The sequence below is a fragment of the Lepidochelys kempii genome, chromosome 1 (genome assembly GCF_965140265.1).
Source record: "Lepidochelys kempii isolate rLepKem1 chromosome 1, rLepKem1.hap2, whole genome shotgun sequence".
Lineage (NCBI taxonomy): Eukaryota > Metazoa > Chordata > Testudines > Cheloniidae > Lepidochelys > Lepidochelys kempii.
The window spans coordinates 8,213,506-8,238,734 of NC_133256.1; the positions used below are offsets into that span (position 1 = coordinate 8,213,506).

The window sequence follows — 25,229 nt, forward strand, 5'->3', positions numbered from 1 at the left end:
CCCCGCCCTTTTATCTTTCTCAGCTCTTCCCTGGGGCCGGGGGAAGGGCTTGAGGGTACCCCACAAGGAAGGAATTCCCAAGTGCTCCTTCCTGGGCTCTCAAAGCAGTTTTTTGCACTTGGGTGGTGGCAGCATCTATCCATCCAAGGTCAGAGAACAGCTGTAACCTTGGGAGTTTAATACAAGCCTGGAGTGGCCAGTATTAATTTTCAGAATCCTTGTGGGCCCCCACCTTCTGCACTCGAAGTGCCAGAGTGGGGAATCAGCCACCCCCCATGAAGTTTCACAGCCCAGGCTCCAGCCTGAACGTCTACACTGCTGTTTTTAGCTGCAGTCAGGTGACCCTGGCTCTGAGACTCACTGCCGGGGGGCTTTCGTTGCAGTGTCGATTGTCTCTGCTGCAGTAAAAGACCCACGTCACAGGCTAAACATTGCAGCGGAGATGTCTGGGGTCTGAAATCCTGTTTGGAGGAAGGTCTCCGACCCCTGGCCTGAATGTCTACACGGCAATTTTTAGCCCTGCAGCCCAAGTCCACTGGACTGGGCTCCAAGACTCAGTGCTGGGGGCTTTTGTTGCAGTGTAGACCTACTCATAGTGATTTGCCCCAAGTCACACAAAGAGGTGATGATTGAGATGGGAATTAAACCTGCACTTCCTGAGCCCCTGGCCAGCACCTTAACCACAAGGCCATGCTGCCCTTCCTTGCCCTAGTGCGGGAGTTATTAATTTTTTTCTAATGGCACGGGGGCCACATCTTAGTGCAGAGAGTGTCTGCCCCCTCCAGTTCACCGTCACAAAACTCCTCCCCGGCAAGAACAGCCTTAGCTAGGGTAGCTACGACTGTGTCCCCAGAATACCAGACCTTGGGTACTTCTGGGAATGGGGTGGGCCTTCCCCTACTGGAATGACCCCGCCCCCAGTGGCATGACCTCGCATGCACTGTGTGTACTAGGTCACTCTGCAGAGAGGGCGCTATTTTGAAGAGGGCACCCGCCCCACCCTGGGTGGTGTGATCAGACCAGCGCGCTTGTCAGAATGGTGTTTTCCATCTGTGATACCAGACAAAACACTGTCTGGTTTTGCCTCAGTACTACACAGGGGACAAAACCACAGCAAAAGAGAACCACCTGGCTTCAAACCAGACAAATGGCCTGGAAAGCCACAGCCAGTGTGGAAAAGTAACATTAGGGAAGAACTAAGTGCATTTTTAGCTGACTTTTAATGCAGCTTATTAGCTGGAAATGCAGAGAAGGAGCCAGTAACCTGTGACTAGCCATCCATCCGCGGAGCACTTCCTGGTGGCCTTTGGATCACAGCTGCCTAGCTCAAAAAGGATGAAGTTGGGCTAGATCCATAAACACTTGGGAGGTGTTTTGGTGTGATGTTGAAAGGGGATATCGGAGGACATGCTTTGCCCTCTAAGAAGTGCAGTGTAGTCTCCCAGCTGGCCAAAGGATGGAAGAAAGCTTCTTACATGGCTGTCACTCCTTTGCTGTCTGGTATTGAAGAATTCTCCTAGGGTATGTATCTGTTTAACAACCGTGGGGCAAACACCCTCAACAGAGGCCGATACAATGGGATGTGACAAGCCCCTAACCAGGAGAAAATCCAATTGATCCAAGAGATCAACTTATAAGTGGACATGACAATATGGAAAAGGCGGGAGTTACTGGAGGGGCAGCACCAGCTAGAGGCTGCATTAGTAATAGGGTTGTACCAAAAAGCCAAATAAAGTACAGATATGCATTGATCATGGGAATTGAAATAGAGCCATTAAATGGAAACATCGTATTAGGAAAACTGTTGAAGCAGCAGCTAAAATCTCCGAAGCAAAAAATTATTCTCCGCATTAGATGCAGGACGTGTATTTCAGCAAGTAAAGGTGGATGAGTTAACTCTAAGCTAATGATTTAATGCACCATTTGGATGTTACAAACATAAGTGAATGCAGTTTGGTATTAGCTCTGCTCCCAAGGTATTTCAACGCATAATTGCACAGACCTTTGAGGGATTACAAGATGTTGAAGCTATAATGGATGAGGTTTTAATCCAGGTCGGCCCTTAAACAACATAATGAATACCTTAGGCAAGTGTCAATAGGGAACAAGAGAGGCACTTAATACTGAATTTAAGAATCCAAAATTGGCTTATCAGAAGTTATCTGTGTTGAGCATAAACCCACAATTTAGCTGCTGATCCAGGTTGAATAAAGGCAAGACCAGGAATCTCCACCTCCCAGTGCAAGGCAGAGCCAAAGAGAGAGCCAGCTATTTGGTAAAATCCCTTCCAAATTTATCTACGGTCAATTGCTGGAAAATGACATTATCGGATGTTGGGAAAATGGACAGACACAGGCATCTGAGCAGTCACCTCTCACCACCAGTCTTAACATACGATATTGTAACTAAATCAATTGGTTTGTCAGTGCACCTTCTAAAGACTGCATGGACTGTACGGGAATGAATTCAGGGAAGTCCGGTGGACTGTGTTACAGATTCCAAGGCCAGAAGGGATCAGTGTGATCATCTAATCATGCCGGAGATCAGACTAGAGGATCACAACAGTTCCTCATTGAATCTATGAATCCGTGGACTGAATGTATGGGAAGGAACAACCAATCACATTTACACAGAGACCCACGAGCAAGGAATCTGTCTCAGCACTGGCTGGATCATTACAGGCGCCAGCATATACGAGGTCACCATCATGATGAACGGCAGCATTGCTAAGATTGCCAAAGCCCAGATAGCGGCTGGCAGAAGCCACCTGACCAGCCTAGTGCTGCTGTGGGCTGGAAGATCCAGTCAGATATGGCCGGGGCTGAAATAAAATATAAATGGCCGACCTGGCGTCTGATCGAACACCTCGTGGGTGAAAAGGCTGTCTCTGACTTCCACGGTACGTGGATGGGGCCTTTGCAAAAAGTACTTCAGAAGCTATTGTTTCAGAAACGAAAGATCTTGCCTTAGAGGTGCAAAACGCCGGCTGCATGGTTATTAAACAACTGGCAGGGCACAGAAGAAAAGCAAGGCGGGTCCTGTAGTTCTAACACGGCCTGGGGACTCAGCAGCTTAGTCCAGTTCCTGGATTTTCTACAGACTGACTGTGGACAGCTCATTTCATCTCTCAGGACCTCACCTGTGCCAGGCGGACCATAGCCCCTGCTCCCACCACTCGTCTGTCTTGCCTATTGAGAGTCTAAACTCTTTGGGGCAGAAGCTGTTACCTGCTATACTAACACAGCATAGCCAACTCTTGTGGTTCAATTACACAAGTCTCCGGATATTTGGTATTCTTAATGCCCTACCTCCCGGAGTCACGTGATTACGTGAGAAGCTCAGCATTCTTTTTTGGTTTAAGTAAATTTCTTGCCCCGCACGGCAGTGGAGAAAGCTTCAACATGCAGGCCCCAAACCCAGAAGGCCAAACAAAAAGAATCTTCCGAAATGGATTGAAAACACCCAAAACAACTCGTGATTTTTAAGCCAGCCTGATGATTTTTGAATACGTGGGGTTGATAATATGGTGCGCAGTGCCTAGCACAATGGGACCCTGATTTTGGCTGGGCCGGTAGATGCTACTGTAATATAAATAATAAAAATAATCGTAATAAAGGAGTGACTGTGTTAAGCCCCTGACGGCTCCCCCCTGGATGAGCCCAGTGGGCGAAACGCACCCCTGCGCAGAGGGCCAGTGGAAGGCTATTAACCACTTAATTCCTATTTAAGGACTTAAGGGGCACGCAGGACTAGTGTTGTCCCTCTGCATGGGGGTGAATTCCACGTGGTGTAAATGACAAAGGCCTGATTTTGGTCCCACTTACAGCAGTCGCCCCCAATGACCCTTGTACAAGACCTGATCAGAATGGATAAATCCAGGAGCCTGAGCAGACTCGGGCTGAGCCGAATGCTTCAGTGGTTAGTAGAAAGTGGTGGCAAGCCTAGCTCCTGCAGAGTCACTGGGCATAGCAGGCTGGCTCCTCGTCTGCTGCAAATCAGCGTAGCACCATTGCAGTCTGTGGGGGAATCCCAGGGGCTCAGGATACTCCGGGAGGCTCTGGCTGCTTTGTGCCACTCCCCTTGACTTTCACGGAGAGTTAGGTTTCGAAGTGCGTGAGTCTCTTTCGAAAATGGGTCTTAGATGTCGAACTCCCTTAGGCATTGCAATGCTGAGCTGAGGAACAAATAAATACCTGGCCCGAGACTCTCCGGCCTAGATGCTTCAAGATATTTAGCCCATTGAAATCAATGGGCGTTAAGCACCTCAGCACTTCTGAGGATCTGTGCCTCAGTTTCCTCTCCGGACAATGGGAATAATAGCAGTGCCCTACCTGCCAGGGCTATTGTGGGGATAAATATATTAAAGACTGTAAGGGGCTCAGACACCACAAAGGTGCAGCGCCAGATAAGAACCATAGATGGGGAACAGTGCAGGACTGTGTCACCAGGCAAAGTCTGTTCCTGACTCAGCATGGTGTTTAAGCCGATGAGCAGTCCCCATTGACGTCTTACCCCGGTGTAGCTGCATTGGCCAGATCCTCAGCTGCTGCCCATCGGCGTTAATGGAGCTACATTGATTGGCACCAGCTGGGTATCTGGCTCAGGGACAGCCGGGCATGAAGTCTCACACTTTTATCTGGTGCAAGAGACAAGGCGAGTGAGTGGATATCGTTTATTGGACTGACTTTTGTTGGAGAAAGAGACAATCTCACAGGCACCACAGAGTACCTCTTCAGGTCTTCTGTGGAGCTCAAAATCTAATCTCTTTCACCATCGCAGTTGGTCCTTTAAAAGAAATTACCTCACTCACCTTGTATGTCTTATATCCTTGGACCAACACAGCTACAACATCACTGCCTTGAACACAAAGAGCAGTGTAACATTGCTGCCTCTGGTGGGACATTTCTGAGAGTGCCAATTCAGGACAAATTGCTTAGAGCAGGGCAGTTACAGCCCAAGGCTGGGGTTTCTCCACCTCTAAGGCAAACCAAACCAGCCAGCCAGAGAGGACTTTGGTCTCACCCCACTGGTTAACCACAAGTCACACAGCAATTCCCTTAGAGACTCCAGTTTCCCAGTATCACCACCAGGGCCACTCGTTACGGGGACAAATGGTTATGAAAACCAACACCCCAGTAAAAGAAAAAAAGGTTCTCTCGATCCTAAAGGACCAAGCCCCAGACCCAGGTCAATATACAAATCAAATCTTACCCACAAATTACGCTGTTGCCCATCCTTTAGAATCTAAAATCTAAAGGTTTATTCATAAAAAGAAAGAAATAGAGATGAGAGCTAGAATTGGTTAAATGGAATCCATTACATACAGTAATGGCAAAGGTTTCAGTGGTAGCCATGTTAGTCTGTATCAGCAAAAAAAAACGAGGAGTCCTTGTGGCACCTTAGAGTCTAACACATTTATTTGGGCATAAGCTTTCATAGGCTAGAACCCACTTCATCAGATATATGAAGTAAAATATACAGGAGCAGGTATAAATACATGAAAGGAAGTGGGTTGCTTTACCAAGCGTGAGGTCAGCCTAACAAGATAAATCAATTAACAGCAGGATACCAAGGGAGGAGAAATAACTTTTGAAGTGGTAAGAGAGTGGCCCACTACAGAGAGTTGACAAGAAGATGTGAGTAACAGTAGGGAGAAATTAGTATTGGGGAAATTAAGTTTAGGTTTTGTAATGACTCCACCACTCCCAGTCTCTATTCAGGCCTAATCGGATGGTATCTAGTTTGCAAATTAATTCCAGTTCTGCATCTTCACATTGGAGTCTGTTTTTGAAGTTTTTTTGTTGAAGAATTGCCACTTTGAGGTCTGTTATTCAGTGACCAGAGAGATTGAAGTGTTCTCCTACTGGTTTTTGAATGTTATGATTCCTGATGTCAGATTTGTGTCCATTTATTCTTTTGCGTAGAGAATGGCAAAGTTCTTGGTTCAGGCTTGTAGCAGTGATGGAATAGACTGCAGGTTCAAATCAAGACTCTGGAGTCCATCCACAGCTGGGATGGGTCATTCAGTCCTTTGTTCAGAGCTTCAGTTTGCAGCAAGGTTCCTCCAGAGGCAAGAAGCAGGACTGAAGACAAGAGGGAGGAGATGCAGCAGTCTTTTATAGTGTCTTGCCATGTGGCCTCTGCTTTCCTTGTCCCAAGGACAAGCTGTCCATCCCATGGCATGGAAAAACCTTAAAGTTCTGTCCATAGGCAGGTCCCTGCACGTCTTGCTGAGTCCCAAGGCGTGTCTGTCTTCTCTCAGTGGGTCAGTTGTATCGCTGATGGTCCTTAATGGGCCATCAAGCAGCCTAGGCAGAGCTGATGCCACATTGTCAGGGGTGTCACCCAGAAGCACAGCACAAGTTTGTACTACAGACAGGATAGAGCCAATACTTATAACTTTAAATACAAAAATGATACATGCATCCAGATCGCATAAGCATAACAAGCAAACATAACCTTGTCTTAGACACCTTATTTGACCCCCTTTATACAAGATTTCTTGCCACTAGAGGACCTTGGGTGCAACAGTGATCTATACAGTCTCAGTTTGTGTCAATAACATCACAAGCAGTCTGACTGAGAGTGGCAACACAGAAGACGAAGATTCTCAATTCTCATTTACACCGAGCTGCCTTGACACCACTGAGGACAGGACAAGAAGCAATGGGCTTAAATTATAGAAAGGGAGGAAAAATGTCTTAAATGTCAGGGTGGTTAAGCACAGGAACAAATTACCTAGGGAGGTTGTGGAATATCCCTCACTGGAGGTTTTTAAGACCAGATTCGACCAGTGATACTCAGACTTCAATAGTTCAGGAGCCAAGTTAGCGATCAACATTACCCAAAAGAGTCCCAGTCGTGTGAATTCCTTGTTTCATTAACTATGTATATATATATTATTCTCACAGCAAAATGACTGACCAAGTATTATTATTTGATCAACTACATTTGGTTAATAACCTCGTAAGAGCATTCTGATTGGCTAATAACTTAGTTTGGTTAATAATACAATCACACAGTGTTTTAATATCACGTACTGCAAAGAGCCGCAGGAGACACATTAAAGAGCCACTTGCGGCTCACGAGGCTCAATCTGAGTATCGCTGGGTTACACAAACATCTGTCAGGGATGGTCTAGATCCGTGTTCTTCACTGCAAGGCTTGCAAGCTGGTGGCGGCTCCCATGGACCCTAAGTGCGACTCCCTGTTGATCGCGCTCTCCGGCGGCGGTGGGGGCTGCAGCTAAGGCAGGCTCCCTGCCTGCCCCGGCCCCTCGCCACTCCCGGAAGCGGCCAGGGCAGCCCTGCGGCCCTGGGGGTAAGCAGGGAGAGCAGAGGTCTCCGTGCACTGCTCCTGCCTGCAAGTACCGCCCCCACAGCTCCCATTGGCTGGGAACAGCGCACAGAGTCACGTGCCCCCCCGAGGGGCTGCAGGGTCGCGTTGGTCCCTTCCAGGAGTGGCGTGGGGCCAGGGCCGCCAGAAGTAAGTGTCATCCCCTTCAATGGGCAGGTTCTGAATAGCTCTTCCACCCCCGCAACCTGCAGCCTCCCGGAGCCAGCCCCCCATAAACCCTCCTGCACCCCAAGCCCCTGCCCTAGCCTTGAGTGCCGTTCCAGAGCCAGCACCCCATACCCCCTCCTGCACCCCAAGCCCCTGCCGCAACCCTGAGCCGCCTCCCAGAGCCAGCACCCCATACCCCCTCCTGCACCCCAAGCAATATTACCAATAACGGTAATATTACCATATCAACCAACAAAGAACTCGGAGTGTTCAGCCGTCTGTGTCGGGTTGATGTGGCTCTCACAAGGAAGGTTTATGGCCAAAAAGTGGCCCCACTTCAAAACTAGTGAAGAGCACTGGTCTAGATGATACTTAGTGCTGCCTCAGTGCAGGGGACAGGACTAGATGACCTCGCAAGGTCCCTTCCTGTCCTACATTTCTAAAATGCGGTGATCACTCTAGCAGGGTAAAGGGGTCTCTCATGGTGCTGAGAGTCAGGGCCCAAGGAGCAAAAACCGTTGAAAAAGAGAGGAAAAGCAGGCTCAGCGAGTGACTTCAACCACCGCCAGAGTCATTAAAAGGTGCCAGTCTCTGTTTCACAGGTGTAAACCTGGAGCGACTCCGCTGAAGTCAACGGGCCAAAAACCTCAGCCGGGGCAAATCATTGTAACTCCACAGAGCTGCACTGGTTAACTTCAGCTAAGGGCCAGGCCCCCGTGGATTTTATGTTGGATTCTCACCAGTCTTACCTGGGAGCAGAATCTTGTCCACAATCCCCTAGATTACCAATGGCAAATTACTGACATCTATGACTGTGATTTAACATTTAGATTATGGTAGAGCCCAGAGGCCAGTCAGGAGAGGCCCTGTTGTGCAAGGCGCTGTACAAAACTACAGTAAATGACAGGGCCTACCCCAAAGAGCTTGCAGTCTAAGGGTATGTCTACACAGTGATCGGAGGTGCTACACCCAAACTAGCTTTGCTCTAGCTCGCATGAGTAACAATAGCAATGAAGCCATGGCAACTTCGAAGACATCGGAGCAGGTGGGGAGAAGCACGGGAAGGCCTATTAGGAGTTCAACACCATTCGGCGGAGGTGCTTGAGTGCCTTTCCTTGGCCGGTGGAGCTGGGCAGGTGGGTGACTCCAGACCAGCACAGCTCAGTGACGGGCAGGGGGCCAGGGACCGATGCGGGAGGCCTGTGTCCCACCCTGAGCTGGGCCCCGCATGAAGTTGTCCATCTGGCATTTCTGCTGCCGGGCTGTGGAGGGTTCGATGGCTCTGGCCTTCTCTCCCCTCGCAGGTGGACAAACAAGAGATGAGGAAACAGCAGGACGAGATCACGGCCATCATCAAGATGCGGAGAGCTGGCTCGTCCAGGGGAACCCAGGTAGCCGGCCCGTCCGCCCGCTGGCAAGGCTGGGCACTGGTGAAGGAGGGGCAGATCTCACCTGCACACACTCGCTCCGGTCTCTGCGGAGATCCTCTGGGAAACTAAGATCTCAGGAACTCCGAAGGGGCCAGGCAGACACAGTTAGTCTCCTCCAGCAGCTAACCCGGGAGGGTCGCTCTCCGCTTTCATGGTCTGACTGTAGAGGCTGCTTCCCGTTCTGACACAGCCGGTTTCACGGCGCTGTGTGCCCCAGAGCACCCAGGTCCCGGGTAGCTTTGCAGTTGCGGCGGCCTCACTCACAGCTCGCTGGTGTATAGCACGTGGTGCAATCACACCTCTGACTGCAGCGTAGACGGATGCTATAAAACAAGGCACGGCAGATGGATGAGACGAACAGCAGGGTGTGGGGGGAACGGGGGAACAGAACTAGCAGGACGGGCACTATTCTTAGCCGATCAGGACCAGTGATCACAAAGCCATCAGTGGAAGCCAGTGGAGTTTCCTGCAGGGTTAATTTGGCCCAGTGACAGTCACCATGTGCCAGGCAGGCAGGGGAGATGGCTCGAGGCTGGCTCAGCTCCCGTGCGGATCTCCGTACAGCTCCACCTGGGGTGGTGACCTAGGACGCTGAAGCGGGCTCAGTTTGGGCCTCCTGGCCCACCAGTGTCCCCAGCCCCCCCCACTGCATGCTCAGGGATTACACACACAACTCCTTCCTGCCTGCTGTAACAATGCAGCCAGGCTCCCCAAACCACATGAATTAAATTATGAACATGTACCCGGCTAATAATAGTCCGAGCGATTTCAGCAGCAGACTAACGGCACCCGTATCGACAGGCTCGCTCCTGATGGCAATTAGCAAGGGAGCAGGGCCCAACACAGAGCAGGCCAGGGAGCGAGCAGTGGGGCAGCAGGGTACGGGGCGGGGAGGCAATGTCCATGGTGAATTGAGATGGGAAGGTGAGGAGGAGGAGGGGGAGATGATGCGGGGGTGTGTGTGTGTGTGGAGAGGAGGAGACCCCCTGAGAAATAACCAGGCGAGTGGAGAAGAGACAGGGGACTCGCCAAGGCTGGAGTGCAGTCACTGCACATTGGGAGCTGTCAGGCCAGATTCCCAGTGGGTGTCAATCAGTGTTGCTCCCCTGGTGTCAAATAGATCTTTGCTGGAGTCACGGGAGCGAGGCTGATTACAACAGCACACCCTCCCCTGCCTGACACCAGCCGAGGATCTGGGCCAGCATGTGTAGATTTCACACACACACACCCCTTGACACCAGCGGAGGGTCTGGCCCAGCGTGTGTGTAGATTTCACACCCAGACACACCCTCCCCTGACTGACACCAGCTGAGGATCTGGCCCAGCGTGTGTAGATTTCACACACACACACACACACACTGATTGACACCTGCTGAGGATCTGGTCCAGCGTGTGTAGATTTCACACACACACACCCCTTGACACCAGCTGAGGATCTGGCCCAGCGTGTGTAGATTTCACACACACACACACACACACACACTGATTAACACCTGCTGAGGATCTGGCCCAGCGTGTGTAGATATCACACACACACACACACACTGATTGACACCTGCTGAGGATCTGGCCCAGCGTGTGTAGATTTCACACACACACACCCCTTGACATCACCTGAGGATCTGGCCCAGCGTGTGTAGATTTCACACACACACACAGCCCTTGACATCACCTGAGGATCTGGCCCAGCGTGTGTAGATTTCACACACACACACACACTGATTGACACCAGCTGAGGATCTGGCCCAGCGTGTGTAGATTTCACACACACACACACCCCTTGACACCAGCTGAGGATCTGGCCCAGCGTGTGTAGATTTCACACACACACACACACCCCTTGACACCAGCTGAGGATCTGGCCCAGCGTGTGTAGATTTCACACACACACACACACACTGATTGACACCAGCTGAGGATCTGGCCCAGCGTGTGTAGATTTCACACACACACACACACACACTGATTGACACCAGCTGAGGATCTGGCCCAGCGTGTGTAGATTTCACACACACACACACACACACAGATTGACACCAGCTGAGGATCTGGCCCAGCGTGTGTAGATTTCACACACACACACACACACTGATTGACACCAGCTGAGGATCTGGCCCAGCGTGTGTAGATTTCACACACACACTGATTGACACCAGCTGAGGATCTGGCCCAGCGTGTGTAGATTTCACACACACACACACACACTGATTGACACCAGCTGAGGATCTGGCCCAGCGTGTGTAGATTTCACACACACACACACACTGATTGACACCAGCTGAGGATCTGGCCCAGCGTGTGTAGATTTCACACACACACACACACACCCCTTGACACCAGCTGAGGATCTGGCCCAGCGTGTGTAGATTTCACACACACACACACACCCCTTGACACCAGCTGAGGATCTGGCCCAGCGTGTGTAGATTTCACACACACACACACACACTGATTGACACCAGCTGAGGATCTGGCCCAGCGTGTGTAGATTTCACACACACACACACTGATTGACACCAGCTGAGGATCTGGCCCAGCGTGTGTAGATTTCACACACACACACACACACCCCTTGACACCAGCTGAGGATCTGGCCCAGCGTGTGTAGATTTCACACACACACACACCCCTTGACACCAGCTGAGGATCTGGCCCAGCGTGTGTAGATTTCACACACACACACACACACCCCTTGACACCAGCTGAGGATCTGGCCCAGCGTGTGTAGATTTCACACACACACACACCCCTTGACACCAGCTGAGGATCTGGCCCAGCGTGTGTAGATTTCACACACACACACACACACCCCTTGACACCAGCTGAGGATCTGGCCCAGCGTGTGTAGATTTCACACACACACACACACACACTGATTGACACCAGCTGAGGATCTGGCCCAGCGTGTGTAGATTTCACACACACACACACACTGATTGACACCAGCTGAGGATCTGGCCCAGCGTGTGTAGATTTCACACACACACACACACACCCCTTGACACCAGCTGAGGATCTGGCCCAGCGTGTGTAGATTTCACACACACACACACACACACACACACACACACACACACACACGCTGCTGCCCGGGGTGGCCGGAGTTAGTCCGAGTTGAACAAAGGCTTCTCCCCCATCCCCACGCCGGGCCGGCGATCCCCCAACCCCGCTGCAATCAGCAAACTCCACCCCAGCCGAGGCGCTGGCCCTTGGCCCTCCCCGCGGAGAGCCCGGCCCCCTCCGCCCCCGGCCGGCCCCGTCCGCCGGGACCCGCCCCTGGCTCCAGCCCCCTCCTCGGGCGCTGCAGGGGCCGCGGGCGCGGAGCGGCTCCGCCGCGGGGCAGCCCGGGCGGGTGTTTCCCTCTCGCTCGCTCACACATGCTCCCTCGCTGCACCCGCCCACCCTGCATGCTCCAGCGAGCTGCATTGGGATCGGTGACGGCTCCCGTCCTCAGACACCCGCCCCCGAGCCAGCTCCGGGAGCCTCCGCCGCCGAGGCGAGCCGGGAGAGAGAAGGGCGCCGGGACCTCTGGCCAGCAGCATCCTCAGCCCTCGCCTCCTCCTCCTGGCCGGGCTGGCGAGAGGATGAGGAGCGATGGGCCAAGCTTGCGGCCACTCCATCCTCTGCCGGAGCCAGCCCTACCAGCCGGCCGCGTCTGACATGTGAGTGCCCGGCGCGCCGGGGGTTCTAGCCCGGGGGGCGCTGGCTGGGGCCGGGGGGGGGGGTTCAGAGGGAAGAGGGGAAAGCGAGGAAAGGACGAGTGATGGAAGGGGAGAGGAGCCCGCGAACGGAGCCGAGAGAATGAAACCGAGCGGGAGGGAGGAAAAAGTTCTTCCTGTCTCAGAGCCGGGAGAGAGGGTAAGAAATAAAGAAGAGAGACCCAGCGACTGGGGCCGGCTCCCCTGGGGGTCTGGCCAGCCCCCGCCCACCCCTTGCTCCGGACACCTGCCCTAGCTGGAGCGGTTGCTGCTGCCTGCCGGGCATGGGGTTGCGGGAGCCAGGGCTTGGTATTTCCACAGTGGGCACTGCCCTCTGACATGTCCCTCCATGCCACACGGACCGGGTGGGGACGTGGGATGGAGCAGATCCAGGGGGCTTGCTTTCCGGGCGCCTCGCTCAGCCCTTCAAACAACAGCTGGGAGCGCAGCAGGGCGAGATGCCCCCTGGTTGCCTGCTGCCTCAGTTTCCCTTCAGTTGCTTTAGTCTCGCCCTTTGCAAATCCCCCCTGTGTGGAAGGAGGGAAGGGATGGCATGGACGTGGCGTGGAAGCCAGGTTAGTGCAGCCCTGTGCGGGCACATGCATGAGCCGTTTCCCAGGGAGCAGCTAGAGAAATGTTGGACTCATTTTGTAAAGGGCTGTGTGTGTGTGTGTGTGTGTGTGTGTGTAGACTTTGCACTGGCAACTACAACTCTCAGTGTACCACTGACGTGGGAAACACTGTCATTTCCACGCTATAGGAATGCTGACACCGGTACTGTTGTACCTGGCAGCTCCCTTCCTGGGAGGGGCTGAGTTCTGCATCTGGATTTGATTTACCCCTCCTGTGACTCCCCCCGAGAAACCCTAGGGGGGCACTTGGCCGGGTGTGTGGAGCGTTTCCCAGAGGGATGGCTCCGAGGCAGGCACGGTCAGTCGTATCCGAACTGTTGGCAGCCTTCTTAGCATCTGTGCAACTTGCCTCAGGTAGCACGTGAGCAGGATTCATCACCGAATTTGGTCCACGGGTTGGATCGTTAGCTTCCTTGGCCTGGGCTGGGCACTGACGGGGAGTGGGACGCGAATGCTGATCCGTCTCCCCGCTGTTTGCAAAGCCGCTCCTGTGCAGCCAGGGAGGAGGCTGGAGTTTTAAATTGCTCGCTGTCTGTTTCACCCTGCCATGGCTGGGTCAGGGTCAATGGAGGGCCTGCTGGATCCTCGGGCTGTCTCTCCGTGGCAGTCTGCCAGGAGAAGGCAGCGAGCGTCCCGCATGGTGCCAAGGGGAGGGCACCGTGCGCTCAGCAGGGACACTGCTTTGTGTGGGTTTCTTTGTTTGCCCGGGTAAGTCACCCGTGTTCAGACAATGGCTGAACAATCTCAGCCCATGCAGCGAGGCCCGCTCAAGACCGGCTTGTTATTAGAAGAGGTCGCCCCAAACATCTCCCTCCTCTGCCTCTCCGAGGAGCCCGAATGGAATCCCTTTGGCCAGCCCCCCGCCGAGTGGGTTGCCCTCTGTACAGCGCCACTCGCCTTAGCCATTGTTTTAAACCTGCTGGCTCTGGTGCCAGGCAGAGTAATTATTTCCCCCCGGGGGGAGTCGTTTGTCCAGCCGGTCCCCTGATCCTCTGGTTGCTGACATCTTTCGTGCCCACCCACGAGCGTGCCCCGGTGTTGCTAGGTCTCACCGCTGTCGCAAGCGAGGGGAAACTGAGAAGTGAAACTGCCGCGTGTTGCAAGAAGCCACAGCTCCCCTTTTACCCAAGAGCTGATTTGCATCTGAAAGCAAGCAGCAGCAACAGCGGGGTGCTGCTCCCAGCCAGCCTGGCTCTTGGAGCAGTGCCTGGGGAGCTGTGGGACCCGAGCGGCTTTAATAAGGGGGGGCATACAAAGAGGCTGCCCTCTTCCTTTCCCCAGCGCCCTCCAGCTCCGCTGCGGTGGGCAGCAGGCAGACCCTGTGCTGTCATTTGCAGTGGGCACCAGCTTCAGTTGCAGCAAGTCCAGCCCAGCTGGAAGCGGGGAGGCGAGGAGTCTGCAGCAGCAGCGGTGGGGGGGGGGGGGGGGAAGATCCATGTGCAGCTGCTTCCCAGCTGGCGAGCTCCCTGGCTCCATCTGGCGGATGGCTCGTGAGCTGCCTGCTGTGGCCAGCAGCGAAGCTCTCCCACTAGGAGAGAGCAGGGGGCTTGCTCTGTGCCCAGCTGGTCCACCCCATTCTGGGCAGAGCGAGGATGGGATCCTGATCACTCCCTTTCTGGCAGAACACGGGGAGATGGGCACGGATAGCGGATGGAGTGCTGGGAGCACCCCTCTCGGAGTACCAGTGTTGCTTGGATTTGTCCTGCCTCTCCTGTGAGCTCCCCGGCTGGGCCTGTCCGACCCACAGCCAGCCCTCTTCCCAGGAGCTGTTGGACACAGGTCTGTCAGCGCAGTAGCCGTTCCGTGCATGGGACTGACTCTTCTTCCACATGGACAGGCAATGGTGCCAAGCACACCCACTCCAACTCCATAGTTGCACTGGGCCACGGATGAGTAGCTCAAAAGCTGATGCTTTCCTCCTGATCCCTGCACTCTAAGAGCCCTCTTCTCCCCCTGCAGGGCAGGAGCAACCTGTCCATAGATCTCAAAGAGCATCAGAGAGAGAGGCAAGTGTCAGCACCCCCATGCTACCGATGGGGAAACTGAGGCACGGGGAGATGAAGTGCCCTGCCCACGGTTGCCCGGCAGGTCAGTGGCAGAGCTGGGACTAGAACTCACATCTCCTGTCTAGTGCCTTCTCCCTACACTACAACCGCAGGTGCAGCTTCTGGGTGGGTGCTGGATCATGTGATGCCACCAGGCCTCGCGGGGGCACCTCAGTGGCATGATATGCTGCCCGACAGAGGGCTTAGAGCCCAGACCTAGAAGTCAGGGCTCCTGGCTCTGGCCGTGGGCAAGTCATGCCAGCCAAAATGATCACAAAACCTTGAATCCCTTACCTGGAGGGTGCTATGGAAGGGTTGTTAGTGCTGGCGGACGGGGTCCCACAGACAAGGCCAATATGATGGAGCCGATGCTGGGCAAAGAAACGGGGGCCGGAGGGGGGGCGAGAAAAAAGGAGGCTTCCATGTATTAACAATCATTAGTAAAACAGGGCTGGGTTGAGGAGCAGCTGCCATAGGCAGACAGGTACAGGGCTAGTATTAAGATTAACCTGAGGTGTTAGCCTGGTGTCCTCCCTGGCTGGGGAAGATCGTGAGGAAGGACTGGAGACATCAGCTCCCTCAAAGCAGTCACATGGGGGCTCAGCTCAACATGACTTCTTTGCTTCAGTTTATAGGGCTAAGTGACTTGCTCAAGGCAAGGTCTCCAACCTCCGCCACCCGGGGCTGAAGCTGAAGCCTGAGCAATGTAGCTTCGTGGAGGCCCCCTGTGGCGTGGGCCCCCAGGCAGTTGCCCTGCTTGCTGCCCCCCTAACGTTGGCCCTGGCTTTTATCTGCAGAAAACCATTGTTGTGACACAGGTGGGCCAGGGAGTTTTTATAGCGGGCGGCGGGGGCTCAGAAGGGAAAAGGTTGAGAACCCCTCCACTGCAGCGTGATCGGCACATGTGCTCCGTGTCGCAGCGGGGTTTTCAATAAGCCTTGAGTGCAAACCTGCTGAAGGCCAGCGTTTCCTGGAACTGAACCAGCCCCCCTTTCCTCTGGGCGACCCTTTCCAGCCCTGGCGGAATGAGCGAGCAGGACGCCGCACGGTGCGTTATTATCCAGGCAGCCTTTGAAGTCAGCGGAGCCTGCCAACTAACGTAGGGCTGAGCACGCGGCAGAGAGCTCCAACCAGATTGGGTCACCCGGTTTCACACTTTAGCTGGGGTGTAAGGCGTTGCTCATTGAATGCCAGCCTTGCACTTCCCGAGGGGGATCTGGAGCAGAGCTGTCCTCCATCCTGCACTGGGAGAGACATCCCAAATCAACTTCCATTCTGAGGCCCTCGCAGGATAGGCCCAGCGGGGCATTTTGCACAATTTAGTGCTGCCTGTTTGTTTGTGCATTTTGTGCTGTTTGCTTCAGCTGAAAGATGGGAATCAGCAAACTGAGGGACAGATGTTCAACCAGGCCAGTGCTCCAAAGCCTACTGTCACCCACTTCTCAATCCCCAGGGCTGCCGAGGGATGATCCAGCTTCTGGTGTTACCTAGAGCAGCCTCAGGGGTATTCTAAATGATGCTGGCTGCTAAAGGCCTCTTCTGATTTGTCACCACCCTGCGGGGCTAGGAATGAGAGCTGATACCATTGGAAAAGGGAGCTGTCCATCTTTCCAGTGAAAGACACTGTGTTTGCTTCCAGCCCTGGATGCACCAACTGTAAAGTCTCTGATGCCTAGGAAAGCCACACTAGGTCATTTCTCAGATCCTTCAGTATTAGATACAGGGATCCAGCTAGGTATGTGGAATCACTTATGTCTCCTGTACAACCCTGAGCACATTGTTGGCGCCTTGCAAATAACAAATAATCAGAAGAATAATCAAATGTAGGATGTTAAAGGAATTAATCCCATTGTGTCTGCCGGCTGCTGGCCAGACACTGCAGCAGATGCTGTCAGTTAGTATGGGCTCTGCTCCACTGGTCATGACTACATCCTGCAGCCAGCACTCAAACAGGGAGGGGAGCTTTACCACCTGAGCCAAAAATGACTCTGTTCCTAGATGAGGTGGTAGGAAATGATGTGGCTGCCTCCTTCCCAGCACAGGGCAGCATCCATAGTGTAAACATAACATGAATGCAAAGTGCGTGTCACGTTCCCCAGCTAATTGCTGTTCCATAAGAGAACAACAACCTACTACTGCTGGTTGCTGACGGAGCTGCTCCTTTAGCTCAAGTGGTGGAGGGCAGTGCTGAGTGCCCAGGTTTCAAATCTTGCTGTTGACTTTTGCTGGGAATTGTTTTGTGAGCGTGTGGCTTGGGAGGCCAAACCACCAAGGGGATTTTTTTCCTGGGAAGCAATGAATGATCTAAATGCATTTCCAGGAATAGCTAAGGTTTCTCAAGCCAGTCTCTCCCCTCTACTCTCGCTCTTTCACTGCTGCTAGATTGCTGCCTGCCTCTTTCCCAGCTCCCACGTGGCTTCCTGATAGCTGAGCTGGTCGTTAGCCAGAAACATGGACACGCTGGAGTGTGGAGGAAGCTGTCCTGGGACACTCTAGCCATGCCGTCCTGCCCTGCAAAGCGCTGAGCTGTGTTACTTAATGGATGGGGCTGCTCATCTGAAACAGGGAGGGAGCTCAGTAAATCACTTTCCTCACCAGGGCTGTGACTGCTGATGTAGCTACATCAGCAAACGAAGAGAAGTGTGTCCGTTAGCCCAAGCGAAGCAGGGACTGGGCTACTTAAAGAGAGACCAGACAAAACACCGGACAGTGTGCATCGGATCACAGGATACGAGTTCTGTGAGAATCAGGGATGGAAAAGACCTTTGCAATAGGAATGGATCTGGACAGCCCCCTAGCCTCTTAAATTTGGGGGTGTTCTTTGATCTCATTCCAGGCAACAGCCCCCTAATTTAGAACAGGCTGAACCAAAACCTGGACCTAGGTGCTTTGGGGTCTTCAAAATCCAGATCCAGAATTTTGCCCCTTGAGCTCAGGTTTAAACAGTGTGGGGCCCCTCTCCCTGCATTCCCTGGATAAAGGACACACGCGCACAGCCCAGTTATGGGAGGCAGGGTAGGGCGCCAGCCTAGGAAGCGGGAGACCTGCAGGCAACTAAGGCTAGTGGGTGTAAATTAAATTGAGTAACATGTATCCTCCGACACACCCGTCTAGTTCTGACTGTGAACCCATGACTGAGAAATAGGAGGTAAGGACAGCTCTGGAAAAAGATCAGAGCCACAGCGACTTATGCATGTTCCCAGGCTGATGTGGCTCTATGCTAAAACGTCGCAGTAATTTCATACCTCACCTCTCACCAAAACGCCAGCTTCTTTATGAACAGTTTCAAACACATTCCATATGGCTATGGGACAAAGCACAGAATGAATATGAAGAGAGAAATAATTCATGCCACGGTGGATCTCAGCTTTCCAGTGCCGTCCATTTCTACCTGTCTAGATTCTTATATTGCCATTGTGGTATCGCATCCTAAATACACGATAACAAACACCAGCCTAGGGTTCTGTCTTTTGCTCCGACCTGGTGGGTGACCTTGAGCAAAGCACTGCCCCGCTACGTGCCTCAGTTTCCCCTTTGACTTGTCTAATCAGACTGTAAGCTCCTTGGGGCAGGGACTGTCTTATTATGGTCTTGTCTCCACTCGAAACCACAGCACTCACTGTAGCGACAGAAGGGGTTCTTCTGTTGATCTAGCAGTGTCGACACTAGGGATTAGGCCGGCTTCACTGTGTCACACACTTTCTCACTATGACTCAACTTGAAGCCTCAGCAAGGAAGTACTCTGCAGCCTATCATCAGCAACCCTTAGAGTTAGTTATTAGCTTGCACTTTTCAGCTGGGTGACTCAGAAGACACTGAGGAGTTATTTATAATGAGCAGTTGAAATGCTAAGACTGCTTAAGAGTTTTATTTTTCTTGCGCTGTTATAAGCCACGGGCCAAATCCAGCTGCACTTACTTCTCCCAAGGCTGAATGTGGCTCTGGCCATGCGACGACTTTCCAGTGCCGATCTGGGAGGTAACAGCAGCTATAATTATATCGAGGTCTTATATAGCACTTTTCATCCAGAGATCTCAAAGTGCTTTACAAAGGAAGTTTGCCTCATTAGCCCCATTTTTCAGATGGGGAAACTGAGGCACAGAGAGGTGCCTTAGCTCACTGAGCAGCTAGTGGCCAAGGCAGGAATAGACCCCAGGTCTCCTGAGTCCCAGTCTAGTGCACGATCCATTCAGCCTACACTGTACATGCAGAGAGTGCTTTAAGGGGTTGGCCTACACACCTGATTTGGATCCCAGTATTCCTCTTAAAATCAGTGCTGTTCCGGCTCCTCTACACCTCAGTGCCCCACCCCCGGCAGCGTGGGGGTGGGGTTAAAGCAGTGTGGGGGCTGTGGCTAGAAAGCAACATGCGGGCGGGGCTACAGGGCCAGACTGGCAGGGAGACGCTGCAGTTTAGGACTACACCACTGCTTCAGATGGAGTGAAGGAAATATACAGAACACCTAATCATCCCATGGAACTCACAGCCACAAGATATCACCGAGGCCCAGAGCTTAGCAGGAGTCAAAAAAAGAAAAAAGGCGTTTGTATGGGTAATCCGAACATCCATAGCTATGTTAGCAAGGTTTACAAAATAGCTAGAAGGGAGAGAAACCTTGATGCTTCAGCATATAAGCCATCATCCGATTGGTGGCATGTCTTGGAGCCACGGGTCTGGTGCTCTTGAACGGCTCAGGAACAGGGCCTGGGAGGAGCCCTTCAGTGTGTCAGCCTCCTTAGGGTCACATTCTCACTGGGATGAGCCCCTTGGCTTCACCGCCTCCTGGGACTGACCCTCAGAGCCTTCAGCACCCTTGCTTCACCCCGTGAGCTCCCTGCAGCGAGTGCACCTGGATTGGACACCTGAGGGAGACTCCAAAGGGAGCAATGCACCCCTACCTTCCTTAATCTGGAGTGACTCTGAGCTCGCGGTGGAAAAGCAGGAGGGTTTATTAGACGTCTGGAACACAGCATAGAAAGTCCTTAGTTAACAGATCTCGCCATTAGGAAATGCTTCCTTTACAGAAATAGACCTGAGCTGTGAAGTCTGAATCAAGAGCTAGATCTAAACCTAAAGCCAAAGTTTTCCCCACCTTCTGGGCTGCTTGCATTCAGACCTATGGGTCAGGGTCAGCTCTCTAGCCAAGCTCTCTGTGGCCTCGTTTCATTCAGGCAGCACGCTGAGCTACACCCCTTTACCAGCCAAGAGCAATCCCCCTTCCTCCTTGCGTCTGCCTCCCTCCTTCTGCCTCCATGTAGATGGTTATCAGAACCACAGACCCCATGGAGTCTGACACGTTTAATTTAAACAACAACACAGCAGCACTTTTGCCGGCACGGGCCCAAGGCAAGAGAAACGCAAGGATTAGATCAAGGAAATGAGGCCAGTTGCAAACAAACTGCTCACATGGGATTAGTCATGGGGCTTGTCACAGAATTACATTTTCTAGTCGCCGGAGCACTAGCGATGGACGCAGGCGGGTGGCACAGGTGGGGAGATGGATTCGGGGGACCCACAAGACTGACAACTAAAAGGGAGCTGGTGGTATGGTCCAGGCTCTGGACTGGGTTGTAGGAGAGCTGGATTTAATTCCTGGCTCTGTTACAGACCCCCTCTGGGGATCCAGAGCAGTTGGGCTTGCCCCTCTCCATAAATAGGGGTAAAATTCACCCCCTGCAGAGCACCCACCCTGCTCAAGCCCTCTGAACAGAAACAGGACTAGACAGGAGGGAAGCTGTCATGGGCAGGGTGGTAGCTGAGGATTTGGGTGGCCGGGATTTGATCCCCCAGACTTTGGACAAATCATTCCAGGGACGTCTAAACACAGCCGCTGAGGCTGTAATTTCCACTTTACTAAACATACCTGTGCTCGCCCCGATTGAGCTAGTGTGCTAAAAAGTGCAGCAGCATGGGCTAGCGGTGCTGGGTACAATCCTGCCTGACGTCCTGGAGGTGTACTGGGACAGACAGGCCATGCAGACATGGCTACCCTGCTTTGATCAGTGGGCCCGCTCAATCTGAGCTAGCGCTGGGTACCTGTACCCGAGCTGTAAATTATACCCCCAGCTGCAGTGTAGACAAATCCTTAGTGTCCGTGCCTCAGTTTCCCAACTGTCCAACGGGGGATAATAGCCCTTCCTTAACTCCCGGGGGAATTACATGAAGGAGTCCGTGGTGCCGTGCGCCAGTGAAGGCCATATACGTATCCCACCGATACACGAAACAGACCGATTCTGGGGTCGGGTCTTGCTGCGTGGCTGCAATGAACGTGTTTTAAACACTATTGAAAACCTCACGGCGGCAGTATCCTTTTAAGCGGAAGAAGCAGGCGTGGGCGGGGGGGATGTAGGTAGCCTTCAAATAAAAAAATCGCAGCATGCAGGACACATCCAACAGTTAAGGGGGACGCTGACTTCAGAAAAGGCTTTCATCTCCTTCTTCAAGCCAAGCGACGACTTGTCGCCTCATTATTTTATTACCCGCGATGCTAGGCAAGACATTGTGCCTTGGCACTGTCACCGCCCGTGCGCTGCCCTCGTCCACTGGCCCCAGTTCAGAACGGCCGGCGCGGATGTGCTTTGCTGGATAGGGACGGAGGCAGCGTACACCAACGCTGTGCGGAACGGAGGACGTGGGACAGACGATCTCCTCTGTAATAAGAGACAGGGCAGCACAGGGCCGGCCCCCGACAGGCGATGGGAACCTCCTCCGTGGGGCTGAGTGCCCTTTCATTTACGTCCTCTTCAGTGGGAGCTGAGGGACCTTTCAAGATCAGACCCATACTCCACCTCTCCTTTGCTTAGAGAATGGGAGGACATAGTCCAAATGTCCCAGGGCGCTGCTGCTGTCTGCTCAGCACTGCCCGTGAATTGTTTGCCCATGTACTCTGTCCCTCTGATGGCTGTGTGATATCTATCGAGGTGCTGGCAGGGCGGTTAAAACCCAGAGCCTTCAGCTTCAGTACATGGATGGACAGTGGTACTGACAGTAGCATTAGGTTTGTATCTTCTTTGCAGACCAGCCACCCGAGGGAGATAGAGTCATAGTCATCTGAGAAACGTAGGAAGTCCCAGGCAGGCTGGGGGTGGGGTGATGGCACTGGCCTGCAGAGCTGGCCTCCCACCTTCGCCACAGGTTCTCTGCACAGCCTTGGGCAAGTCACTTCATCTCTCTGGGCCTCGTCAGGGAAAGGGGGATCACAATTCTGTCGTGTGTGTTCAGCCTGCCAGCTCTTTGGGGCAGGGACTGGCCCTCACAAGCGGTTTGTGCAGCGCCTAGCACAATGGGCCGTCAGCTTAATAGGGACTGGAGTACAAGTATCCAGCATTTTCATACAATAGAGCCTCTCTGTGGTGCTTCTCTGGCCCCCGTCACTGAGGTGTCCCGATCGTTAATGTAGTTAGCCTGACAACACCCCTGCAAGGTGGTCACACAGGAGGTCTAGGGCAGTGCTTCTCAAGCTATCTGATGTGGGGGATGGGCAATTTTTTTTCCCAATGTGCGCGCGGACCGGCAGCCGATTGCTCGCGGACCGGCACCGGTCCGCAGACCACCACTTTGAGTAGCACTGGTCTAGGGGACAGCAAGGAACTGAAGCCAGGTCTCCCAAGGCCTAGTCTAGAGCAAGAACCGCTGGGCCGTCTTTCCTCACACAGCCTGTGCCGGCGGCTGGCTAACGATGCAAGAAGGGACGGTCAGGTCCTTGAGTCAAGGCGCTCACCCAATCTAGGCACAGACGGAGGTTGGGGGATGGGGAACAGAGACGCATGGCAGGCAGCAGGGCCAGGATGGTCTTTAAGAGGACTGAAGTGTGGACAGGGTAGGGGCTGTGGGGACAAGCTCAGGCAAGTGGCACTGGGCATTGTGGGGGGCCTGCGGAAGAAGCATGGGGGGGACTGTGTGAGAAAGCTGCTGGTCAGGCAGACGAAGCTGGGAGTATCAGCGGAGAAGAGGGGGACGGAGGGAGAAGAGGAGAAAGAGGAGGGGGCACAGTTCTGGACAGCTTTGAGGCTAGCAACAAGGAGTTTCAATCTGATGCAAGAGCAGACAGGGGGCCGAAAACCCCAAGCTGCGTTCTGACCGCTCTGCTCTTGTTTCTCCTCCGCGGTGATTAAAATCTCCCACACCGAATCCCATGAGCATCACCCAACAGCATCGCACAGGAGGAGTTTTTAACGTCATCCAAGCCGAGGGGGTAGTTGGATGGGCCCCCTATGGCTGACAGGTGCATTTAACAAGCTCCATGGGGTAGCCCCAAGATAATTAGGGTTTGTAGACAGATGGCTGCTTAGTGCACATCGCTAACTCATTTTATTTTCAAATGAGGAGTCTGGACCAGGGGTCGGCAACCTTTCAGAAGCGGTGAGCCGGGTCTTCATTTATTCACTTTAATTTAAGGTTTCGCGTGCCAGTCATACATTTTAACATTTTTTTAGAAGGTCTCACTCTCTAAGTCGTTATATTATATAACGAAACTATTGTCGTATGTAAACAAGGTTTTCAAAATGTTTAAGAAGCTTCATTTAAAAATTAAAATAAAATGCTGATCTTACGACACCGGCCTGCTCAGCCCGCGGCCAGCCTGGGGTTCCATTCACCTAGGCTGGCAGCAGGCTGAGCAGGGCCCTGGCTAGCAAGGGGCCGGCAGCCAGGACCCCAGACCGGCAGCGGGCTGAGCAGGGCCGGCAGCCAGGACCCCAGACCGGCAGCAGGCTGAGCGGGGCCGGCAGCCGGGACCCCAGACCGGCAGCAGGCTGAGCGGGGCCGGCAGCCGGGACCCCAGACCGGCAGTGGGCTGAGCGGGGCCGGCAGCTGGGACCCCAGACCGGCAGTGGGCTGAGCGGGGCCGGCAGCCGGGACCCCAGACTGGCAGTGGGCTGAGCGGGGCCGGCAGCCGGGACCCCAGACCGGCAGCGGGCTGAGCGGGGCCGGCAGCCGGGACCCCAGACCGGCAGCGGGCTGAGCGGGGCCGGCAGCCGGGACCCCAGACCGGCAGTGGGCTGAGCGGGGCCGGCAGCTGGGACCCCAGACCGGCAGTGCCGCTCAGCCCACTGTTGGTCTGGGGGTCCGTCCGCTGGCTCCTCCCAGCCAGGGTCCCGGGTGCCGGCCCCACTTAGCCAGCTGCTGGTCTGGAGTCCCTGCCCTGTCCAGATAGAGTAGGTACCTACCTTCTCCCTGGTTCTAGCCCATTCTCTTCCCCTCTCTCTGCACTGAGCTGAGGGTGGGAGTGTGCCGAGAACAGGGCTGGGGGTGAACGAGCAGGCTAGGGATTGGGGTGCAGGGTTTGGCCAGGAGCTAGAATGAGGGAGGGGGCTCAGGATTGGGGCAGGGATGAGGGCAGAGGGCTGGGTGTATGTAAGGAGGGTTCAGGGGTCAGGGCAGAGGGCTGGGGGTGTGCAAGGGGGGTGTAAGGGTCAGGGCAGAGGGCTGCGGGTGTGTGTGTGGGTGCAGGGGTCAGGGATGTGTGAGGGGGGTGCAGGGGTCAGGGCAGAGGGCTGGGGGTGTGGTCTGGGGTCGTGGGGGTGCTCCCAGCCTCCTGCCCTGAGCGGCTCACGGCAGGGGGCTGGAGGGGATATGCCCTGATTCCACCCCCCTTCCCCAAGGTCCCCGGAGCAGAGAGCGCGCTGCGGCTCTGCTTTTCCCTCTCCCCTCCGTAGCAAGGGCCCTCAGCTGAAGCAGGGAGGGAGAGAAGGAGGGGCAGGAACCCAGCACGCTGGGGGAAGAGGCAGTGGGAGGGGGAAGCTTGCCTGCCCTGCAAGGAGAGAGCAGTGGCGGGGGGCGGGCGCGGAAAAGAGCGGGCCGGGCAGGATTTTTAGTGGCACGCTGGTGTCTGCCTGGGTCCGGTAGACAGCAGTGTGCCATTAAAAATTGGCTCGCATGCCGTGTTTGGCACGCCTGCCATAGGTTGCCGACCCCTGGTCT

At 54.0% G+C, this 25,229-nt stretch overlaps 1 protein-coding gene across 1 annotated transcript in view; it reads left to right on the forward strand.

Annotated features, from left to right (window-relative positions):
- Positions 1–12,295: 12,295 nt before the first annotated feature.
- The window catches only part of PDE2A (phosphodiesterase 2A), a 361,885-nt gene continuing 348,951 nt past the window's right edge, over positions 12,296–25,229 (forward strand). Inside the window, exon 1 of the mRNA XM_073333785.1 lies at positions 12,296–12,595. Coding sequence (XP_073189886.1) covers positions 12,528–12,595 — 68 coding nt within the window. The 5' untranslated portion in view covers positions 12,296–12,527. The remainder of the gene's footprint in view (positions 12,596–25,229) is intronic.